This window comes from Cynocephalus volans, chromosome 18 (genome assembly GCF_027409185.1).
Source record: "Cynocephalus volans isolate mCynVol1 chromosome 18, mCynVol1.pri, whole genome shotgun sequence".
Classification (NCBI taxonomy): domain Eukaryota; kingdom Metazoa; phylum Chordata; class Mammalia; order Dermoptera; family Cynocephalidae; genus Cynocephalus; species Cynocephalus volans.
In genome coordinates, this window is record NC_084477.1 from 8,284,911 (window position 1) to 8,302,418 (window position 17,508).

A 17,508-nucleotide genomic window follows, 5' to 3' on the forward strand; every position below is an offset into this window, starting at 1 on the left:
TAATCCTATTAATTTACTTATAAATTCTTTGGGATTTTCTATTCATATGAGCATGTCATCTGGGGGTAATAATAGAAGCAGCATGGTGTCATGGGAGAGGGTAGACTGTGGCACAGCACTGGCTGGGTTTGGATCTTGGCCCTGCTACTTATCAGTTGTGTGAAGATTTATATTTGGTTTTATCACAGTAAACCAACTTGTATTTCTGGGATATTCTATATATCGTATATCATAAAGCCAGATGTGCACTGAAATAAAAAGGCCAGAGCAAAGATGGATGGAGGCCCAGCAGAGCAGTGGACTCACTTCTAAGGCCTCAGCTTGCTCTTCTACTTAAACACACACAGCCCCAAGCTCAGGAAATGCAGTTATATCAAATATCTAAACTTAGTGGACAGCTCTTCCTTTCGCTCCTAGGATTCTGGTTACTTACAGGAGGTTTCTGCTGTCTCAGTCTGAGAAACTGCCCTCTGGCCATGTTCATGCTTTGGTAGAACACCTTGAGAGCTTTGGCAAAGTCTCTGTCGCAGCTTGCTTGCTGAGTGCACATTTGATTAACCTCTGTGGCTGATGGCAATTGCACTGTCACCCCAGGTGTCTTCAGTGTGTTGGAAGGCTTGAGGGCTGAGGGAAAAGCAAAGGTGAATTTATGTGTTCATATATTTATTTACCCAGGTATCTCTATATTTATTGATTTTGGTAGCATTCTACTACATGAGCATTTATCAGGTATTTGGACCAAGAAAATCTCACAGGGCAGAAGAAAAAATGTGCTGCATTTTTTTGTTTAAGAAACAAGATGTGAATTAACTTATTAAAAGGTTCACCTCTCAGAAAGACAAATATACATCCCAAATGTAGAAGTTCAGGGAAAAGCTAAACAACCAAGATGCATGTGTCTCTATCTCGCTGACCAGAATCAGTTTTTTCAAGTGATCTTTGAGAAGCACGTTTTCTTCTCTTAGCACTCTGTTAATGTTAATGTTTCTGAAAAGTTCCGTATTCTGCTCTAACTTGAGCAGTTTCAGATGAAGTTCTGATATCTGGTTTGATGTAGTCTACAAAAAACATGCCGGTTTACCCTTTTGCAGGATTATCTGCATATGCTTTGAAAATGATAGTTTTTACTACCCCATGAAACCAAATGGGATGGGGGTGGGGTGTGGTGAGCAGGGTTTGAGCCCCTCAGGGTACACAGGAGCAAATCAAGATGACTTGTTAAGGGGAAGGAACATTACCGATCCTCAAGCAGCTATCATCTGAGATTCTCTAGTCACCTGTGATGCCCATTTTAATGTCATATTACACACCTGGCTTGTGTCCTTCACAGCGGAAATTTTCTTGGTGTCTACCATGGCGTGGCCTTCACCTGTGACGAAGAGGTCCAGCTGAGAGCAGCTTAGCTCAGCGCAGCCTTCTGTAGTGTGGGAGAGACACCGTCAAGGAAAGACACCAGCCCCAGCGTGGTGTGAGATGTTAAACTGTGCAGTCGCCTGCTGGATTACAACCAGGGACCCAGGGGAGCGATGACTCTGGCCCACGCTGTTACACCCAGACTGCCTCCCTCCCTCCCTCCTCTGCAGCCCTAGACAGACTGACATTATATCTGACTAAGTGAACAAGCTACCTTGAAGGGCCCATAAGTCAATAATGAGAGCATTTGTCTGTAAATAATTCAGAAACTCTGGAGATGCATTTAAAGCTGCAAATTGGACAGTCTCTTCAATTTGGGATTCAGTTTTCCACCCAGGTTTGGTATGTAAAGTGTTTGGAAGGTTATAAATTCTGTACCTGAGAAAAGGACATATAACACGATTTAAAACCAGAAGGGACACACTTGTAAAGAATATCAGATGAGCCAGAGTTGTGGCCCACGATCAGATAAAAGATGACCCACAATTAATTCTTGTGATTGTTGCCTCCAACATCTTAGTTATTCAACGTGGGTGTCATCACTATACAGATAATAATGCGTCTAACCAAAAAGGAAAAGGATTTCAATAAATCCTTTCCACTTGGATAATCTAAAATTGCTAATTTTCCATGTCAGGTGGTAGTTTGGTTTTTGTTCTTCAAAGTCTCCCTTTCTTTACTGCTTTGACTTTGAATATCTTTTTAGTATACTTAGTTTATCTGGTGCTTCTGCCATATCATAATACAGTCCTTTTGTTTCCAGCTTAAAAACTATATATTTACACAGTTTTACTGGATGTTTTTTGATAATTAAAATTTCTGACACTACTGCTTCCCCCATCGTGTAAAAGATTTAGTACATGCCAACTATAGCCAAGTGACCTAGAGGGACACGTGGCTTCTCTATTACATAGATGGGGGAAAATAGTCATTTTGGAATTGAGCAAAGAGAGAAACTTAAGAAAATTTCATGATAAGGTCATTTGTAAAACTTGAGGAAAGACTGCCTTGCAGCACAGCCCGCGGTGGGTGGCATGTGCAGAGGGCTGGTGGTGCAGGCTGGAACCCTATCTGAATGCCCCACTCTGCATCTTCCTTGAGCCACGACGCCAAGGCACCAGACAATGTCAATCTGGAAATCGATCCTCTTGCCCAGCAGCTCCAAAGGGTCAATAACCACATCCTCCCCACCACGTGCTCTGGAAACAGAAGAGGTGAACATTGATCTCAGGTTAAGCTGGGGCCGAGCGAGTGAGGACCGTGATGTCAAGGGAATTAAACAATCCTTTGGATTGATAGTAATATCGCCAGGGTGGAATTCATTCATTCAAGAGACACTTAAGAAGAGCCCGCTCTACATTGGCACTTCAGGGTAACATGGGGACCTTCTCAAGGAGCTCACAGCCTGGAAGAGAAAGGAGTATAAACAGCTTCATGCAATAAATGCACACACGTGTGGAGGCTAATGCGCATTGAACATTTAGGTAGGACCCCAGGGGGACAGGGGAAAGCCAGCTGGCTGCTCAGACGCAGCCTCCCACGTTGTCATTGTCCTTGGAGAATTCTTTAGTGTCCAGTGTCAAGCCCAGGCCTATAAGCTCAGAAACTGATTTGGACAGCTCTCCAAGAGGGCACCTCTCTCACATCAACCAAGCTCACAAAGCCTGCAACCTATTAGCTACAGTGCCACTTTACTGATTTGCAATGGGTTAGCCTAGAAGCCCGAGGTAGCCAAATGACCAGGAAGTTGCTTGGTCTCTCGGTCACAGAACCTCGAGGTTCTCTTACTCCCTTTTTAAGCTGATTTCTTCTTCACAAAGACAAAAGATTGCATTGGGTGCCTTTGTGGGCCTGGCCCCCAGACCAGGTCCCCCTGCCAGCCCCTGCTTAGTATAAAAACTGCCTGTGGCCTAAAGAGAAAAATAGATGAGACATGCTGAGAGGAGGGTAAAAGATAATGCTGAACAGAGTTTAGGACAGAAATGAAGGCTCAAAGCCTGTGCCCACAGAAAGGTCAGGTGACAGCACAGAATGAGGCCAGACATCTCCACCCCTACCTCAAGAAAAGGACAAAGAAATGGTCAGGACTATACCAAGGACAGAGAAGGGCTGAGCTGGAGAACTGGCTTTCTGCTCCTGGCTCTTGGGCGCCATCAGCTAGATGGTCCTTGGACATGGGAGAAGCATCCAGACCACAGGCACCAGGAGAGGGTTGGGCTGGGCAGATCCTGCAGCACACTTGGCTTCTCTCCTCGGAGGGCCCATTGTTTGCAACCAACTCAGGTCTTCTGGTTCTTGTTCAAGGCTCCTTCACTTCACTACACCTGTTCTTTGCAGGATGTGCTCATTCCCTTGGTCCCCCAGGGCAGTGCTGCCCTGTCTCCAGTGCTGCTGGGGATTCCGGGCCAGCTGATTTGGCTGCCATGCAAAACAGATCAGAGGCGGCCAAATCAAGAATGAATGAGCTCAGTCATTTGTCTCGTGAAGGATCACTTCAGGGTACCAAGTTGACCGCCCCCTCAGGACTCACGCTGGCTCTGAATCTTCTATGTGTGACTAACGCAGAACTAAGCGAGGGGGAGGAGACACCCACTGTCCTGTCGGGGAGCAGGGAGCTATGCAGATGTGCAGCACCACCTCCTCCAGCCCGTCGCAGTTCAGGACCTCCGTCTGCTCCTCCAGCTTTGTGCAGTAGGCAAGTGACTGCAGCCAGATGTGCGCTGAACCCAGGTGCACGACCTCCACAGGGTCCCAGAAAGGGTCATTGTCTTGAGCCACGTGGCTGTCTTCCCCATCTAGAAAATGCTGCTAAAGTTCTTCCATTAGGAACTTCCTATTGATAAACTTGGCTTTTGACCAAACCCACACCTGGAAACACCAAGGCAGGTAACCGACATTAGATTTTACTGCTGCTTTAACAATTCATCTCTCGGTTTTCCCAACATGCTCCCTCCGATCGACTCTCATCAAACTTAGCTTTGCTGACATCCTTCAGGAACACCATAGTCTGGACCTGTTACTTGTCACTGCGTGAGTTGCTTGAACCCGGGAAATGACTTAGAGGGGATGATGGAGGTGGCAGACAGACCCTCCAGGGAGAAATGAAGGTTTGGGGCTCATGGTACACAGAATGGCCCTCGGAGATGTCCATGTCCTAGTCCCTGGAACCTGTGATGTGTTACCTAACACGGCAAAGGGGAATTAAGGTTGCTCATGAGCTAACCTTAAAATAGGGAGATTAGCCTGGATTATCCAGGAGGGCCCAGTGCAATCCTCAAATGTGAAGGGAAGGTAGAAAATGGCAGAGAAAGATGTGTGACGGAAGCAGTGTCACAGAGAGGCTGTGTGGCTGACACTGAAGGTGGACGAAGGTGGCCATGGGCCAAGGAGTGTGGTGGCCTCTGAAGCGCCCCTTGAGCTGCCAGCGACACAACAGCCCTGCTGATGCCTCGCCGTTGGCCCGGTAGGCTCACGTGGGCCTTCTAACCTACAGAACTACAAGGTAGTAAGTGTGTGTCGTTTAATGAGTTTGTGGTCACTTGTTACAGCAGCGATAAATGACAGCAGGGGCCGTTAGCTGGAGAAACGCCAGGAAGTGGCTCCCTGCCCATGTGCCCGGGAGACACCACTCACGACCCTGCCAGGCGGACGCGGCAGCTGTTCTTAGCTCTGTTTTGCAGAGACCCAGAGAGCTTCCCACCCAGTGACCCCAAATCCAGGACAAGAACCTGCACTGCCTCCTGACTGGGGGAGGACAGGGCCTCTGTGTCAACACTGGCCACGGAGAGAGAGGACAAAACCTTGAGCAGCAGAGGGATTCCAGTTAGAAAGTTTCCTGACCAGAAATGTCAGGTCAGAAGTGGTTACCAGGTAAACCCAGCAACTCCTCTGGGCAACTTGAGCAAAAACTAACAGGTAAGTCATTGTCTCGCTCAGTGATGTGTATCGTCATAAAAAGGACATTCTGGCCACTAAAGACAGGTTTATACTTTTTCTGCTGGCCTCAAGTAAAGTGAATCCCCCAGAGGCACATAAAGATTAAATGAGAACTTGGCTGTGGCACATATTATGAGTTGCAGAGTGCAACAGGGCTCTGGTCACTGTTTTCCTTGAAGACCTTCAGGTAGAGAATTAAGACAATGAGAATCAGGACAATGAAAGCAAGGAAAGCACCCGCATTAGGCTAGTGTCTCCCCAAATGAAGGAAAGGAGCAGCCTTATGGAGCCAAAGCTTCTCGCCCCAAACCAACCAAGTTCTCACTCAGGTCTTTTTAGGCAAATGAGGGATGCAAGTTTGTTAGTTCGGATTGGTTGGCTGTGACATCGCTCACTGGTCAGGTCTGGAGCCAGATTTGCATCTGGCCCTCAGGGTGACGCAAAGCCGCTGTTATCTTTCATTAGCACACTGGTGCTACAAGCAAGCCGGGTTATAGAAGCCAGAGTTCGCGATTGAGACTGTCAAGCATAAAATTTCTAAAACAATTCCTGAAGCAGAAGGGGGCAGGTTTAACAATTAGAAAAATGCTAGGGTTGTCTATTTCATTAAAAAAAAACCCGATAGTTTACAAAAGCCAAGTCAAACGAGTTATGCTGCCAATACATAAAATGGCTCTCATATCTAAGTGGAGCCAGGATGGTCACCCATCACAGAGTGCTGGACACCAAAACTCCTTGCCCTGGTGGCATCTGCCAGATGAAACAAAACTCAAAGCACAGACACTTTGAAGGGTCCCTCCAAAGTCTGTCAAGGCTAACTCCCCAGGGTGGCGAGGTCACAGGTAACCCTCTCCATGTCACACTGAGACCCCAGAGCTGCACCAAACATGCCTCCAGGAAAGGAGACAGTCTCTGCAGAGTTGGTTCCACAAGCACTCGTGTCCTCCCTGGGCACCCATGTCCTCTCTGGGCACCCATGTCTTCGGCACTCACAGCCAGGCTGAAACCTGGCAGCCCCAGCCCTTGGCAGACAACACCCCTGAATTGGGTGGTGGGTGCACAGGTGTTTACAAAATAACACAAACATATCTATTTATAGCCTCTTTGTGTCATATTTCACACTTTTAGGAAGTTTTTAAAAGTCGGTCTTGACCTAGACCATTTTGGCAACTTCAGGGCAATGGGCAGAAGAGTGAACCCCAGAGATGTCCCATTTGCCAAGTAGGGTGGCCGTCACAAGGCCGAGGCCAGCCCCACTCCAGTGCCCCTGTCCTGGCTCCCTGCCCAGAGTCGGCGCCCCCAGGCTGGCAAAGCAGGAGCAGCTCCAGAGGCACAACGTCCACAGGGCCAGCACTGGCCTGCAATTTTCTCTTTCCTCCTCGGAAGGCAGAGGGAGAGGACAAGGGTCTTAGAGTGCTAGAAAGGACCTTCTTGACAGTGAGCAATGTCACATATGGCAATGGAGCATCGGGGAGCTGGAAAAAGGGCCTTTTCTGGAGTCTTAATGAAAGTGTGGCCTTTCTCGTTGCTTCAGAGTGGCAGGCCTCTCTCTCTTACATGCACATGCACATGCACGGCCAGTACCACCAGCTGGGTGAACGTTCGGGCTCCCTGCCAGTCCTGGAGCCTTTGAGCCATGCTCACCCTGAACAGAAAATGCTCAGCGCTGCTGGTAAGGAGAGATCCCAGGAATGGGTGCTGGGTGGGAGAGAGACCCGGGGCAGGAGCACCAAGGAGGGCCCCCCAGCCCTGGAGTCTGGACCCCAGAACCCAGCTCAGCCTTGGAGCACATCTTGTCCCTTCACTGGCCTCTCTCCAGGCTGCAGCTGATGAAAATAACCTGCGTCCTAGGAAAGTTCCTCCCACAGACGCAGCCTCACCTCATGAGTCCCCTGGTTGGTCACCTTCACCATGACCTCTTTTTGTAGCTCGTAGCCCCTGGAATCTGACAATGCCAAATGCTTCACCTTCAGCTCCATTTTAAGTCCCTGGGAAAAGAAACACATCTCGCTAAAGAATCCTACATTTGCCAGCCCATACCACCCATGCGACAGGTTTGACATCCTCCCCACACTTGGGCTTTCTACAGGAAGATGGTCCAGCTCTTGCTGCTTGGAAATCCCCCAAGACAAATAACAGGGCGCAGGAACTTCTCAATGTGTCCTGGAGCCCACACCGGTAGTGCTTACCACGTGATGAGGTCTCTTACAAGGTTCTTGCTGATTCAGATCCCCTGTCACCAGGGAGCTAACCCCAGCCCAGGCCTTCTCTGTGGCCTAGCAGCCATCAAGGTTCCTGGACCCAGAGAGGCCCCAAAACACTGTGGGATGGGAGGATGTGTCCAGCAGCTGTTGGTCTGGGGTGCTGGTGGCCCTGAGGCCAGCGGAGGAAGCAGAGCTGCTGGGCTGGGCTGGGCTGGGCTGGGCTGGGCGGGGCAGGCCTGGGCCTTATACCTCTTTGGGGCTCTAGGTAAGTTACCTCCTCCAGCTCGTCACTCATCTGATTTGCTTCTGCAACCAGCGACATCAGTTTGACATAGTCCTGGAACACAGCCAGGACACTGGGGTCTGCTCTGCCGTCCCCCTTGTTGACAGCACCTGGCCAAAGTCAGAAGGAAGTGAAAGCGGCCACGTGCTCTGCAAAACTTTTCAGCTGCGAATACACTTACGTGCTCATTTGTTCATCCATTTGCTCAGGTGTCCATCGGATAACTACATTTTAAAATCACAAGCGTGTAATTAAAAAGAGAAAAAAAACTAAGCCGGAGGAAAAGACCTTCCCTGGCTTTTTCTTATGTAGTTTCCCATCTCAACCCACGCATCTTGGCTGCATCACGACAGGAGGCCATCTGCCACCAGCTCCCATTCATGGTCGCAGCGTCCTTGACTCAAGGTGGCACCAGACTGTCCAGGTGTGGGGGGGGGGGGAGGTAAAGTCTGGTTGGCTAGAGGGAAGGTCTGGGGATTTAGCCTGAAGCTGTTGCTGGTACCCCAAGCAACCTGTTCTTACTTCTATTGAAGTGGATTGGAGGGGCTCAGGGACATTATGGGGAGACCCGTCCCCCCCAGAAACCTCCTGTGAGAACCTCTCCACTCGTTAGGATGCCTGGCCTGTGGGCTCCACAGTGCCCTGAAGTCCTGAGTCTGACTCGCCAGAGCTGCCCATGCCGCTGGCTTCTTGAGGACCCGCGTCCTCACCAGGGTCTAGGGCCTGTTCACCCTGGCCGGGCCGCCACGCTGGCTGGGAGGGCAGCTGCCAGGTGTGGTGAATAAGGAAATGAATCCGTGGGCGATCCAGGCGCCTGCTGCAGAGGCTTGTTTTGGGTCAAGAACTCCAGCAGAAGAGGAGCAAGGAGGTGAATTTCAGATCAATGCATTGTGCTAAAATTCCAAGACGCTTTGGTGTAGGGGCTGGGGGCCTCTTGCACGCGTGTGGGTGTGCACCCCTCTGTCCAGCCACGATCTATTAAGGCCAGTGCAGGCAGGGCCCGTGCGCTTGAGCTGAGGCGCCTCCTGTGGGAAGCCAGCCCGTCAGGGTCCAGCCTCACCTGGATGCTGGGGGTGGATGCTGGGGGAGGGAGGGACCCACCCAGGGACCCACCCTGAGCGCGGTGGTGAGGGCAGGGGCTCAGGACCCCCACCCGAGGCCCGGGGAGGGGGCGCAGGTGGACGCTGCGCTCTCGCCTCCCGGAACCTCCAGGTTCCTGCTGGGTTATAGGGGCAGGGGCAGGGGGAGATTTCGGACTCAGAATCCCAGGGCTGTCACAGCTTCTGGATTTTGTTCCTCGGCGCATCTGCAGCCCAGTGCAGGTTCCCGGTCGGCGGCGTCTTCAGGGGCCGATTCTGTGCGCCCAGCCGGCCCCCAGGTGGTTTGCGTGCTCAAGTCACCAAGCGTTCCGCCTCCGCCTTCTCTCCCGCACCTTCCCCTGCGCCTGCCCCTGCCCCTGCGCCTGCCCCTGCCCCTGGCCCTGCCCCTGCCCCTGACCCTGCGCCGGCCCTGGCGCCTGCGCCTGCCCCTGCGCCTGCCCCTGCGCCTGCGCCTACGCCTGCCCCTGCGCCTGCCCCTGCCCCTGCCCCTGCGCCTGCCCCTGCGCCTGCGCCTACGCCTGCCCCTGCGCCTGCGCCTACGCCTGCCCCTGCCCCTGCCCCTGCGCCTACGCCTACGCCTGCCCCTGCGCCTGCCCCTGCGCCTGCCCCTGCGCCTGCCCCTGCGCCTGCGCCTACGCCTGCCCCTGTGCCTGCCCCTGTGTCGACCCCGGCCTCGCCCGCAGCGCGCATGCGCGAGGCGAGCCCTGCACCGGGTGAGCGCGCCTTGGAGGCTTTTGCGTTCATATCAGCGCGTGGAAGATGCTGGAAGTCCACTCCCGGAGCTGTGCGCGCTCTCCCCTCCGCGGCGGCTCTCTCTGCGGCTGGAGAAAGTCATGATCGAGTCTGCTCGGAAGGAAAGCGACGTACAGGTGGGCGCTGTTGGATCCCAAATGATGCGGCCCGAGGAGGACACGCACCTAGCCCAGGCCCGCCGTGCCGGGAGGAGGGCAGGGGTGGCCCACGCGGTGTCCTACAGGGCGGTCACTGAGGGATTCCAGGACCCGATCTGCCTGTGCAGAAGGCTCTCTGGCTCCAGTGTGGAGGGTGCAGGGGGCTGGGGACAGCTACTGCGGTGGCGTGTTCACGAGATGCGGCTCAGCCCTTCCCAAAGACAGGCTCTTAGAAGATCTGAAATGTCAGAAAATGTTCGCGCTGGAAGAGGTCTTGGAGATAGATCATCTAGTGCGGTCCCTCTTGTTTTATAGGCGAGGTCCAGAGAGGTGAAGGGACTTGCCCAAGGACACACAGCGAATCAAGGGCCGCTCTGCCCAGCCTCACCGCGGCTGCAGCTGTGACGTGGGGACACCTCACAAGAACCCTTCTCCTGGGCCGGCCCGTGGCTCACTCGGGAGAGTGCAGTGCTGACAAGAACCCTTCTCCTGGCTCTCGGCTAGGACTTAGGAAATTCTGTGGCCTGGCAGGACAGTTTACCAAATGCTGCAGCTTTGTCTTGGTCGTGACGGGCACCCCGTTCACGACAACCTTGCAATTGCTGTGCGGAGTGACTGTCACTTTACCATCCAAATTTGTGAAGGAAGCGTGTTTATCTGACATTCTAAGACAAGAATTTGTCTAAGTCACTCAATAAACTATGATCTTAGTGAACAATTTAGGTTGTTCTTTCTCACTTGCAGTACAAGTAAGATCTCCAGCTGCTGAAGAAAGGCACGGGGACCTGGCAGAGGATAAATTAGGTGCTTTATTAATGGGCCAAACCCAGTGAGTGCCAAATCCTTGGAAGCTCGCAGGCCAGGGGGATGGGCTGGTGGGAAAAGAAAAGAGGTGTTTCAGAAGAGACACTTGGGAGAGTGACCTCATAAGGAGCCCTGCACATTACAGGTAAGTTGAGATCTGTTTCTAGGTCTTCATACCAGCCTAGACTTTATATGTTTCAAGATTTGGGCCTGGGGGCTGGCCGGTTAGCTCAATTGGATAGGGCACAGACTTGTCACACCAAAGCCACGAGTTCGTGATGGCCATACTAGCCAGCCACCGGAGAACAAACAAAACACTATATATGTAGTTAAGGAAAACAGTATGGAGTTTCTCAAACAACCACAGATAGAACTGCCATCCGATCCAGCAATCCCACTGCTGGGTGTATACCCAAAGGAATGGAAATCGTCATGTCGAAGGGACACCTGCACCCCCATGTTTATTGCAACTCTGTTTACAGTAGCCAAGATATGGAGCCAATCTTCATGTCCATTGTCATCGGATAAGGAAAATGTGGTATATACACACCTTGGAACATTCCTCAGCCATAAAAAGAGTGAAATTCTGCCATTCACAGCAACATGAATGAATTTAGAGAAAAGTTATGTTAAGTGAAATAAGCCAGACACAGAAAGAGAAATACCACGTCCTCACCCCTAAATGGGAGCTGAAAAAAAAAAAAAGAAACAAAGATAACAATTACAATAATTCCTTGAACTTTCAAAAGGAAAGAACAGAACTGAGGACACCAGAGGTGGAAAAGGGGGAGGGGTGAGGGTTAGGGAGAAATTGGTAAAGGGCCACAAAAAATGTTTACATTGTGTAATGATAAAATTAAAAAAATGTTTTTTAATTTAAAAGAATTAAACAAAAAAGATTTGGAGCTGGATGTCAGAGGTGTCAGATTGGCGGTCTCCTGGATGTCATCTGTGTGCCCTGAATGACCTTCCTGTTGAAGGATGTTCCTGGACTCCTTAGCCATCATGGAATGTTCTGGATGTTGAGACACCTGTCCATCCATATCTCCTGTTTGCATGGGACTCAGGGATCCTGTGGGAAGTTTTGATGGAGTCCAGCCATTTACAGACCTGTGTATTGGACTAGAAAAGTGGTCTGAGAACGCAGAGGTGGGGAATCCTGCAAAGAAGTCCCAGGCAGGTGGCTGGCAGTGCAGGGAGAGGTGGCTCCTCTGCCAGCATGCTCCCTCCCTGTCCTCCCACAAGGGCCATGTGCTTTGGCTCAGGAGGGCTGGTCAGTAAGGCCTCAAGAGCCAGTCAGGCCCAGGGACCTGTGGGCAGTGGGGACACAGTGGTCCTGGGAGCAGGAGAGAGATCCTAGAGCAGAGAGGCCGCAGAGCTGAGCCCTGCCATCGGGTTTCACCGGGGCTGCTGTAGGGGACTCCTGAGGGATCCTCAGGGAGAGGGTCACCCCAAAACCTGGACTTCCTGTTAGTCCAGTTGATGAGGGTTCTAAGCACTGAGATCCGAGGACACATTTGCCCTCAGATGGTGAGACCATGAAAGACGTGGCCACCATGGTGGGCTCGTCCTCTCCTCATTTCCTGGCCAGGTGCACTTAGGACGAATTACCAAACAGAACCGAGCAGTCCCTCTTACAGCCAAGGCAACTGAGCCCGCACAGTGGATTTCAGTCTGGGCATACAAGCCCTTCCCAAAGCTGCTTAGATAAGTAGTAGAGGGGGTCACTGAGGAAGGCCTGGGACATTTCTCATTTTTGCCTTTCCAGCAGGATTCGTGTCCTGGCCTGCCCATGACCAGATGACCTTTGAGAATCTTCTCTGATTGGTCATCGTTCTCTGACGCTGGACAAAGATGCTGATTCATAGAAACTTACCCCCTGGGCCAACCCGTGGCTCACTTGGGAGAGTGCGGTGCTGATGACACCAAGGCCTCGGGTTCGGATCCCCTCACCGGTCATCTTTAAAAAAATTTTAAAAAAAGAAACTTACCCCAAACCTTGAAGAATGACAGCATTTGAAGCAGCCTGACCAGCATCACATGAACCCGAAAAGAATTAGGATAACTTATTTTCAAAATATTTTAGGATTCAACCTTAATAAGTTAGCACATCTGATGTTTTAGAGGTATTTTCTCTCCAACAGGATCGTGTGGAGAGATTTTCCAGCTGGGATTTTTAGACATAATGGTACTTGGATGTGACCTTGCCATATGGATAATTATTATACTTTCTTTTTTTGGTGGGATTTCTAACTTTTTCACAGTTCCACCTTCTTCCTGGGCATTCTGGAGGAAGAAATGGTTAAGTCTGGGCCTTAGAAGATGCGCTGAAGACTGGCCGCAGGAAACGTTCTGGTCTTTGAAGCTCTGTTTCTGTCCAGAGAATGCTGAGAGCGTCACTTCCAGCTTCTGGGGGGCCAGGCCATCTCCTCAGCCCCCCACTGCCACCCTGCATGGAGCCCCTGCCCATCTTGGGTGAGCAGAGTGGCTAAGGAGGGGAAAGCCAGGTGACCAAAATGCCAGGCGCTGTATTCCAGGGTAGTCAGTATTCCGTTAGGTCAAGAAGACACTTAAAGGGCTGATCCCTCCTTACAAACCACTTAACAAAAATGCGGTAGTGAGAACTATGTCTGGAGAGTGTATAAACAAAATGTGGTGTCTGCATACAACGGAATGTTATTCATTCAGCCTTAAAAAGGAAGGAAATTCTGATACGTGCTACAACACAGGTGTATCTTGAGGACATTATGCTAAGTGACATAAGCCAGTCACAAAAGGATAAAGACTGCATGATTCCTTTCTATGAGGTGCCTAAAATAGCCAAATTCATGGAGGCAGAAGGCAGAACGGTGGTTGCCAGGGGCTGGGGGAAGGGGGGAATTATTGTTTAATGGGGACAGAGTTTCAGTTTGGGGACATGAGAAAGTTCTGGAGACAGATGGTGGTGATGGTTGCACAGCACTGTGAATGCCACTAAACCGTACACTTAAAAATGGTTAAAATGGTGAATTTTGTGTTATGTATATTTTATCACAATCAAATTTTCTTAAAAAGAGGAAAGGAGGAAGCTGGCCCTGGGGCGGGCAGCAGGGAAGTGCACCTGCTTGAATGATGGACTTGAGGACCCCTGTGAGCTTCTCCCAAAGTCCTGGGGCCAGCTAAGTGACAATCAGGTGTTGATGGCCGGATGCAGCATGATGCATTAACCCTTTCCTGGTTAGCTGAATGTGTTTCATTCTTTGATACAAGAGTTGGCTGGTAATGTGCTTATAGATTTGCAGTCAACCAGAATCGTACTAAACTGTGCAGGCATGAGGGAAACTTAAATTTTGAAATCCGTTCTGATAAAGAGTAAAAGGATACAAATCCTTGCAATTATTATTGTTCACGAAGAACACAAAATCCCATATTCCTGGACTCTGGATCCCTACTGGACCCTTGCAGCTAAGAGTCACAAAGCCAGCCACCCCTTGCATAGGACGTTACTTTAATTACGCTTCTGGCTGCACCCCTGTGGTGCCCATGCCTTTAGAATCCTTGGGCCCTAACTTGATCTGGCCTCCTGATGCCACAGACCCTCACCCCACTCTACTCCCACCACCTGAGGCCCATTGTAGGCTTCACGAGCCTTCCAGAATCCAGGCTGGGCTCTATCACCACTCCTAAGAGTTCCAGGGCTGGTCACGACTTTGGGGTTTGCCCAGAGCCTGAGGAGTAAAGTCAGGGTGGGGGTGGCAAGCAGAGGCAGAGGGGAGACCATCTCCCTGGCCATGGACAAGATTCACATCACAGCCACTGATGATCTGATATTAGCAGTGGTTCAGGTCATTCCACCTAGTCCCCAGGAGATGATTCCTATCCCTCAAATTCTCCCCAAACTCTAATTCCCAGTGACCTTGGATCCCATCCCCAGCCTCACTCATCAACACGCACCAAGGCCTCTCTCTTCCTGGCCTTACCTGCCCTGCCACCCTTTCCCCGACCTCTGCCAGCCTTAGTCTTACAAGTCCTACACCAGGTGTCACCTATTACACCTTCACTGAAAAATCTCTCCGACTGCAGCCTCCGCAGGCAGCCCCGTGGGGGAGGGGTGAGCCCACCTGGGCAAGGGCCACGTGCTGCTGCTCCCACTCTCTCCATGCCTGCTCTAGCAGCTGTGCCCAGATCACCTGATGAGCGTGAGTCCCCAGCCGCTGTAGCGCCAGGAGGCAGGCTGGGGGATCTGGAAGGAGGGAGGCGTGTTAAGCAGCAGGTCTGCAGTGTCAGAGGGGAGGCACAGGATGACCACAGGACATCTGCACTCGGTTCTGCCAACACACAGGAGTCCCAGCCGGAGTGGGAAACTGAGCTGTGCTTGCAGGCAAAGGAGAGATCATTTGGTAAGTCCTGCCAAGAGTGTATCACCTTCAGATTCATGAGACATTAGGGCAAGAAGGTCCTTTAAAGGGGGAGGCATGAGGTGCAATATTCTATTTTTTCACTTCTGTAGGCACGTGAGACTGTTTCCTTCAAGACCAGGCATTGCAGGGAATTCCCATAAGGAATTGCCACCCCCACCCTGACTCTCAGGGAATTCAGGAAGAATTGTAGACTTGTGTTGTTTTTCCCATATTCCATGTCTGTGTTTATGAACTTTGGGAATTAGATGCTATGGGTAGGTTAACATCCAGAACATTCAGGTTTTGATGTCATAGAGCTTTGCGACACCAGAGCCATGTCTGGCCCAGCACATGCACTGACTCTGATATAGGAAGCGCTTTGTTGAGGTTGGAGCCTTCGTGAGTCGGGCCGTGCTAAGCTGGAGACTCGCCAGGCGGGGCTGCCCGGTGTGACGGTGGGATGGGGGCGCAGGGAACGCTGCCACTAGCAGAGAGTCCCCCTGGAGCGAGGGAGCCCCACTGGGGAGGGGGAGGGGCCAAGGGCGGGATGGCGACTGGCGAGGAGCTCTGAGCATGGAAGGTCTGGGACCTTCTGATGTGGCTGTTTTGATGCTAAACATTCTTAGCAGTTTTACTTCAACAGTTCTATATTTTATCTTTTTTATCCTTTCCATTTTAAATCATTAACGTGCATAAACTGGTACATATCTTCCTGCGGCCAATCTGAAATCAGGGGTCTTAAAGTAGTGGCCTGGATAACTGTGCGTTGACATCAGCAGGGCCACTTTAAGAATGCCCAATACCCGGGGTCTGACCTAGTGACCTGGGGAGCCCCGTGGCCAGGTGACCCCGATGCACAGTCAGGGATTCCAAAGTCATTAAATTGCATGAAGCCATCTGGTAAGGATCAAAATAGTCCTGCTGGAAGGAATGGCCTCAAAATTAAAATGGCAATAAAAAATGAGAATGAAGTGGTCATTTTTAAAGGGCAGGGCCATTATTTCTTACAACTGCAAGTGAGTCTACACTTATCACAAAATAAATTTCTTTTTTGAAAAAATGGGGCCAAAATATCCAGGACAAAGCCCCAGAGGGCCCACCCACCCTGGCCTGCCCTCTGGCTGGCCTCAGATTGTAACCCATTTGTCCTCCCCAGGCCACGCCCGCGTAGCCTGTCCCCACTCCCTCCAACCCGGCCCCTGCATCGGCCACATCAGATGCCTTCTTCCTGGGCTGGTCAGTTAACTCACTTGGAGATCATGGTGCTGATAACACCAGGTCAAGGGTTCGGATCCCCATACTGGCCAGCTGCCAAAATAGGCCCCTTCTTCCTGCTCCAGGCTTGGATTTGGCAGCAGCTCCTGACCCGCTTACCCACCAGTCTGCAGTCCCCACATCTGAACAGCAGCTTGCTGTTCTCTGCCCTCGATGCTGTCCTCAGCATCCAGGTGTTGACCACAGCTTTTTTCTGGATCTTTTTAGCCCTTTCATGAGCAAAGATGAACACACTCTCAGGTCTGGTCCCCTCGCAGTTAGAGCAGCACCATGGGAGACTTTCGCCCCCAGTGACTTGAGAGCCCACCATGTCTGGTTCCACTGAGCCATTAAGACCAAAAGTGACTTCAGTAACCTGCACCATACAAATAGACACATGCAGCCCAGCCAGGCCGGAACTCAGCCCCTGGCATGTCCTGGGATCTGAACACGGTCAACTGGGCCAACTAGATGAAGTCAGGAATCTGTTCAATTGCAGTTGCTGCTCCTGCAATAACTCTGATCGGTCACAGCTCTGCCATGTGCACCATGCTGGGAGGGGTCTCAAATTTTCTAGTTCATCCCCTTCCAGTATCACTGGAGGAAACATGGGATGCCCCAAATACTGCATGGGACATATTTATCCTAAAACATTACTCAGGGCTGGCTGTTTAGGTCCGTTGGTTAGAATGTGGTGCTGATAACACCAGGGTTTGTTCTGATCTGAAATTCAGATTTAACTGAGCATCTGGCAACCTTACTCCTTTCATGTCACACGGGGGAGATTGTTTTGAGGCAGACCCAGGCCTGGAGCCCAGGGCTTTGTGGTACCATTTTTTCTCTTCCCTCTTATCACACCGACTCTCATGCAAAAACTGCTGGCAACTGATTTGCATTTGATAGGCAGAGAGAAAGCAGACATTCTAGATGCTGCTGAAGGTAAAATTCGATCTGAAGATCTGAGCATGTGTTGCAGAGGGAAGAATGAGAAAAACCTATTTGTCACTGAAACGGAAGGGCTCCCTCACTGGCAAAGAGGGATCTGGGGCCTTCAGGCCTCCCCCAAAGAGCACAGTCTGTTGCAGGGCCCTGGGGAAAGGAGACAAGCAACCGCAGGGAATGCTGGCGTGTTTGGGAGCTTTGCTGTAGGGAGCTCATCTCTGCTTATTATTAGCACGGAAGTCCCCTGCCTGGCACTTTTCTCTGCCCGTATCCCATGTGACAAAAGAAGCCTGTGCGTGGCCA

At 51.1% G+C, this 17,508-nt stretch overlaps 1 protein-coding gene across 1 annotated transcript in view; it reads right to left on the minus strand.

Moving 5' to 3' along the window:
- Nucleotides 1–17,508, minus strand: part of LOC134366506 (kinesin-like protein KIF28P) — a 49,622-nt gene that overhangs the window by 3,510 nt on the left and 28,604 nt on the right. Inside the window, 17 exon segments of the mRNA XM_063082896.1 lie at nt 434–644; nt 925–1,058; nt 1,311–1,417; nt 1,628–1,791; nt 2,480–2,518; nt 2,520–2,612; nt 4,007–4,281; nt 7,230–7,337; nt 7,828–7,946; nt 8,460–8,601; nt 8,897–9,142; nt 9,334–9,667; nt 10,282–10,491; nt 12,622–12,674; nt 14,731–14,852; nt 15,371–15,509; nt 16,388–16,499. Of these exon segments, the coding sequence (XP_062938966.1) occupies nt 434–644; nt 925–1,058; nt 1,311–1,417; nt 1,628–1,791; nt 2,480–2,518; nt 2,520–2,612; nt 4,007–4,281; nt 7,230–7,337; nt 7,828–7,946; nt 8,460–8,601; nt 8,897–9,142; nt 9,334–9,667; nt 10,282–10,491; nt 12,622–12,674; nt 14,731–14,852; nt 15,371–15,509; nt 16,388–16,499 (2,608 nt within the window).